This window comes from Ictidomys tridecemlineatus, chromosome 15 (genome assembly GCF_052094955.1).
Source record: "Ictidomys tridecemlineatus isolate mIctTri1 chromosome 15, mIctTri1.hap1, whole genome shotgun sequence".
Taxonomy (NCBI): Eukaryota; Metazoa; Chordata; class Mammalia; order Rodentia; family Sciuridae; genus Ictidomys; species Ictidomys tridecemlineatus.
This window is the reverse complement of record NC_135491.1, coordinates 31,653,472-31,659,471: the sequence shown is the minus strand read 5'-3', so window position 1 is coordinate 31,659,471 and position 6,000 is coordinate 31,653,472. Positions and strand designations below refer to the sequence as shown.

General features: G+C 52.6%; 1 protein-coding gene across 6 annotated transcripts in view; it reads left to right on the top strand.

The window, feature by feature from the left end:
* Positions 1-2,165: 2,165 nt before the first annotated feature.
* The window catches only part of Tox3 (TOX high mobility group box family member 3), a 105,185-nt gene continuing 101,350 nt past the window's right edge, over positions 2,166-6,000 (top strand). For 2 of the 6 annotated variants that reach the window (XM_078032304.1, XM_078032303.1), the window contains exon 1: positions 2,484-2,741. In XM_078032304.1, the coding sequence (XP_077888430.1) occupies positions 2,499-2,741 (243 nt within the window). In that variant the 5' untranslated portion in view covers positions 2,484-2,498. Of the gene's footprint in view, positions 2,263-2,483; positions 2,742-2,908; positions 3,460-6,000 lie in introns of those variants that run through there. The other 4 variants (XM_078032306.1, XM_078032305.1, XM_013365724.4 and 1 more) reach the window with 4 other exon arrangements.

The window sequence follows — 6,000 nt, the reverse complement described above, 5'->3', positions numbered from 1 at the left end:
ATAGCAGGGCATAAAAGGCCCTACCCTTCTCCTCCCAAGGTAGATTGTTCTTAACCAAACCAAGAGGTCCTGGATACACTCTTCTCAAATCCTTCCTTCACCAGATTCCTGCAAATAATCTTCCACTATTAAAACATTCTTTCTCTCTCCTCTTTGTTCCTTCCTTTCTTCTCACCTTATTTCCTTCCGAACTGGCCTTTGAATTGCTTGTTTATTGCAAACACACCATGTATGGAGCTTGGCCCTGTGTCCTTGGGATCCTGCAGTGATCTGGTGGTGTGTCCTGTCTCCGCTTTCCTGTCTTCTCTTACACCTTTCATGGAGGCCTTGAGTCTGGCCTCTTTCACACTATGTGTGCATTTGTTTATCAGATTGCTTCTCTCAATATCAATGATAGATGTGGCATGAGAAGATCTCCAGGTGACTGGATGGGACAGGGCTTGTGTGCATGTATGCATGAAAAGGTGGGTAAATGTGTATGTAATCCACTTCAGAGTTAGTTCTTTTTAAGGACTTCCCGTGTCATGTTGAGATTCTTTCTTATTCACAAGTGCCTAAAATAGTGCCTCCTACATTTTAGGTACTCCAAAATAGTTTCTGAATGCATGGAGACTGGATAAAATCAAGGGACAGCCTTCCCAAATGACCAGTGATTTTTTTTTTCTTTCTAAAGGCTCTATAGACACATCTTAAGTCTCATTTATTTTTTTCCCCTCTAATCAAAATCTATACTCATAACTTTGTTTACCTTCTAGTCTAAACTGTAATAATAAAATGCAGACCAATGAGTACTGTCCTCCTCTGTTTGCATCCTACAGTGAAAGAAACTCTAAAGCAGAGACTTCCAAAACAGCAGGCAAAGATGTTCTGGGGTGTGGCTGGGCATTCCTAAGCCCTAAGAATCTCTTGGGGCAAGATTCTCACACTTCAGTTTCTCCAGAGTTTTAGTGCTGCACATCAGCCCAGGTTCAATGCCTGCTCTGACAGCCTGCAGGTTTTCACTTCGAAGAATATTAGTATGCCTGATTCTGGAGGTCTGATTACAACTTCAGGTTTACTCTGTCTGGAACTTTGATTATACTTTCCTTCATTCTCTGTAATCAAGCTCAGATTGCTCCAGATGAACGGCAGAATGAGCAGAAGGTGAGGCATTTACAAAGAAAAACTCAGCTTCCCAGCCTTTTGGGCTCCTTTTAAGAGCTATCTGGGGGGGAAAAAATTCTTTTCTGGTACCCCAGGTCAGCAGGCTGCTCCTCTCTTGTGGCCAGACTCTGCACTCTACACCATTGTTAAATACTCATAGTGAAACTTAAAAGATGCTCTCTTTCGCGACAACAGGTGGCCACTGCAACCTCCAGCTCTGATTGGTGGAAAGGCCACAGGCGCCCAGTGGCCCAGAGAAAGGGCCTCCACTTTTGCGTTTCAAGAACTTACTCAATGGGGTGTTGTCCTGATAATATCTCAGCGCACTGCCAATTTGTGCAACCTGCTGGGCCATTAGGGAGCGCCGCTGGGTTGTCAACGTTAAAAGGAGACTCGGGATCGGAGTCAACCCAGGGACAATGTGAGCAGTTGTTCCTTTCCTGAATACACACGGCTTTTTCGCAGTCTCCCAACCCAGGTTTCTGCTAAGAGAAGAGCAAATACACACACTTTCACCTAATTGAAGTTTATTTTCCCTGCTTGGTTCCAGAAAGATAATATTGAGTGAAGGTACACATACAGGTGTCACAAGCCCGAGTGCCTACTTTGGAGAGAGAGAAAAAAATAAGAAACCCGTGTAATGCTTGTCTGAAAAAGTTCAGGCCCAGGGCCAGCAAAGTATGATCGAGGGACGACAATGTTTGCGCGTATCTGATGAAATATTTTGAAAATTCTCTACTTTTAAAGTAGCTCACAAGATAACTGAGCCGGGGACCGGGAGCAGATCCCACAGACTCTCTAACATTTTCTTCCGCCAAGGCTGAAGGCCAAACTCTCAAATTAACTCACAGCAATAAAGCCGAGGACAGGAAAAAAAAAAAAGTAGCTTAAAGAAAGAGAAAGAAATAAAGAGGGGGTGGGGGTGAGTGCAGTATGGGGAAGTTAATCACCCAGAACCTTTTAGGAAAATAGGGACATTTTCTCTCTGAGAGCAGTGAATGATCCGCCTAGATCCAGTTACTCAAATGCCTTTCGAATACAAACAAGAGCAAAGAAAATAAGAAGAGAACCGACACGAGGCTTAACCCGGGAAGCTTCAAGTCTGCCTACCTGTGAAAGGTCAGGCCCCAACACCCCTTCTGAAAAATACCACAGGTGTACACGGGGTCCCGGGTCCCGGCTACCGGGAGCCACGCGTGCAGGTTGGCTGCTGGGATAGGTGTGCCCACGCAAGGGACCTTCGGGACACAGGGCCGGGAGGGTGGAGGGGTCGAGGGACAGACCCCCACGGGGAAGCATGGGGACCTGAGGAAAGCGATGGAAGGAGGGGCGGGTCGGGAGCGGACCGCGTGGGGATGCTGGGGCCGAGGCGCGCGGGGATCCGAAAGGAGGAGGGTGGGACGCCGGGGCCACGGACTTGGCGGCGGCGGGGACGGCCGAAGCGGCCGAGGAGAGGAGGGGAGCGAGGAGCGCTGCGAGGCAGCGGGGACAAAGAGGACCGGAGAGGGAAGGGGGGCGAGGTGGGAAGAAGAGGGGCCCGGGAGAGGGGCGCCCGCCGCGCGGGCGACAGGGAAGGCGAGGGCTGCTCCAGGCGCGGGGTGAGCGGCTGGGCCCGCGCGGGGCAGGGGCCGGGCGGGGTCGCGCGCGCGGAGGCGGGCCGGGCCGGGGAGCGCACCGGCGGGGCGGGCGGCGCGCCAGCTGCCCGCGGTGGGAGGGGCGGAGCGGCGGCGGCGCGGGGAGGGGACCGGCGGCGGAGGCAGGAGGGGGAGAAGGAGGGGAGGGGCCGGGCCCCTTGTCTCCGCGGCTCCTCTCCTCAGTCCGCCCGGGGAGGAGGAGGAGGAGCGGGGCCAGCCGCCGCCGCCGCCGCCGCCGTCCCAGCCTCGCCCAGCGCACCTGAACTCGCCGCGCCGCCCCGGGCCCCCGCGCTGTGCCCCGCGACCTGGGCGCCTGGCCCGCGCGCAGGCTATCTCGGTGCCCCGGCGGGGCGCGTCCCCCGGGCCGCCTCCGGCTCTCCCGCGGCTCGCGTGGCCGCGCCTTTGTGTGCGGCGATCGCGGCTCCCGGGCTCCTTGGGCTCGGGTCGCGACGCCCCTCCAGCCCGGAGTCCCGCGCGCCGACCCCGGGCGCCCCCAGTCGGGCGCCCCCGACGGTGGATCTAGCGGTTGCGAGGAGGCGGGCACCGGCCCCGGCGAGCCCCAGTCCCGGCCCTCGGCCCCGGGCCAGGCTCCGGCATGGATGTGAGGTTCTACCCCGCGGCGGCCGGGGACCCCGCCGGCCTGGACTTCGCGCAGTGCCTGGGGTACTACGGCTACAGCAAGGTGACCGGGCCGGGCCGGGCCAGGGGGGTGGGGGGCAGGGGCCACCTCCCCATCCCGGGCGCGCCCCGCGCTCCGGCTCACCGCTTGCTGCACTTTTCTTTCCCCTCTGTCTCCCTTAACCACTCCTTTCCCTTTGCGCCTTCATCTCTGTCCAACTATCCTTTCTGCCCCTTTCCACCACCCCCCTTTTTTGTCCTTCTGCGGGCGCTCTGCGCGGCCCCTCCGCCTCTCCTCCCACCTCCCCCCCGACTCTCCATGCTGCCCCAAAGCAGAGCGAAGAGCAGCCGAGGACTGAAAGACGGGACTCGCGTGTGATTCTTTGTTGCTGTTATTAGTAAACACGATCGCAGCCCCCCTAACTGCGGGGGGGTGGTGTGGGTTGGGCAACCCTGGGGTCCCTGATCTCGTGGTCGGATGATCTCGCCCCCCTCGGCTCAGTCCATCTTACCTCCCCCACCCGCTCGAGAGCTGGCCCCGGGGCCGCGAAGAACAAACTTTTGAATGTTGCCCTGCCTGGACCTGAGATAGGGGGGTGGGAGAGTGGTTGGGATCCCTGCAGGTGGGCTGCGCTACCTTCCCGCTGGGGCGCTCTGGACCTAGAACGGAACTGCCCGCCCCTCCCGGGTCATCGCAAGTGGCTTCTCATCTTTCATTTTTGGGGGCGGGGGTTAAGTTTGGCATTTCGGGGAGATCAGAGTTGCAGACCTCCACACCACGCCTTGGGGTCACCCTACGCTCCAGCACCCCCCCCCCCCCTCGCCAACTTTGAGAACCCAGTGTTTCAGGCGGCTGAAGGTGGATCGAAGGAGGGCTGGCGGCGCAGCGTGTCGGTGCCGGGCAGTAGCCCGGGTGCCAGAGCCGCGCGTGCTCCGGTTCTCTGTTCTCCCTTAAGCCTCCAGGGCCGAGCTTTGGAGAAAACATCACCCCGAGGGCGACATTCAGAGAAAGACCCGTGCTCTGTATGGCCTGTGGTTTTCTTTCCCCTCCCCCCCTGCTCCCCCCTTTCTTTCAAATACTAGTTTGTTTATGATTGCTTGGATAACAGAAGAGGAAATAAGGAGGCTGCTGAAAGAAAGGTGCTATACAAAACTAATGAATAAATAACAGGAAGAGGAGGAATTGTATCTAGAATGAGGGACAGTTTGCTGTGCCCGGTGGCTGATGGAGGCTCGTGTTCCTTCCTATTTGTTTGTACTTCCTTCCCAACTCCAGTGCTGAAGTTTGTAAAGACCATTAGGATCGCTCTTGTTCTCCCCTGTGCCATCGTGGGCCAGCTCCGCGTCTGGCACACGGGGCCCTCCCAATAAGCCCAGAACGAAGGAACTTAGTGTTTTTAACCCCTTAATGGTAGTGTTTGGGGCGGGGGGGGGGCGCATTCATGCTCTCGGAATTCCAAGAGTAATACATTAAGCACTGGAAAAGGAGCAAGAAAAGGCCGATGGATGTTGCCAGAGTTAAGGATTGGTTTTTGTCCTCTGATTTTGGATTTACTCAGGTTATTAAATGCTTTAAAAAGTCCCCCATGTATGCTCAGTCAGGGACTTAGGCAGCCTAATTAAGTATGTAGTGTTTCTGAGAATCCACCTAATTGTTCCAGTGGGGTATTATTTATCTCCTTACAACTTAGCCTATGTGTGCCAGCCTTGTATAAACCGGGCATGCTCTTATTTTGGGAAGCTATTACCTTGTCTAATGTAACTACTTCTTTCTCTGATTTAAGATCAGCCACACTCGAATGACACCAAAATAGAAACCTATTGTACTAATCCAGTCACTGCAATGCGAGGCAAATCTCTGTTCACTAGGATCCCAAGGTACTTCAAGGGTCCAGAGGAAATTGTGGATGTTTTTTTGTGTGTCTCTTTTTATTTTCTGAGAAAGACTATTTTGAGTCAATTTAAACTCAGAATACTTACTTCAGGGAGGGCACATAAAGCTTGAAAACAGACATTATTTTTTAGGATGCTTGTTGAACTTCAGAGTGTGGTAGCAAGCTGGTTTGCTGTCATCTTAATCAAGCTATATTTCTGAAATAACCTGCTATCTTAGTAATCAGTAATCTGATCATGGTAAGTGCTGTAGTACCCAACTTGTGAAAGTTAGGTACAGCACTCAATATTGGGAGGAATCTAATTGTACTTATTCTAAGGGGCATTTCAATTTCTTACAGGTAAAAATATATTATAGTCCTTGAAATAAAGCATTCCTTAAGTTGAGCCACAATAGTATGTTTTCCTACTCTTGATTTTCTGTCTCCCAGTTTTATTCACCGTAATTTTTCTTTGAATGTAGTAGAAGAGGAAATGTTAACTTTATATAAAACAGCAAGTGCTGATTAAAGGTTTATAGCATTTTGTTTCACAGCTTACTTGTGTGTCTGAAGTGGTGCTGTTTAGTGAGGTTTATATTAAAAATGTAAAACCTAGCACATAAAGACATGCATTTATTTTATATTAAAATACCTGTAATTATTAATCTCTTCAAACTTTACATGACTTGCATTATCTTTCTGGATGGGAAATGATGAATTTCAAAAAAAAT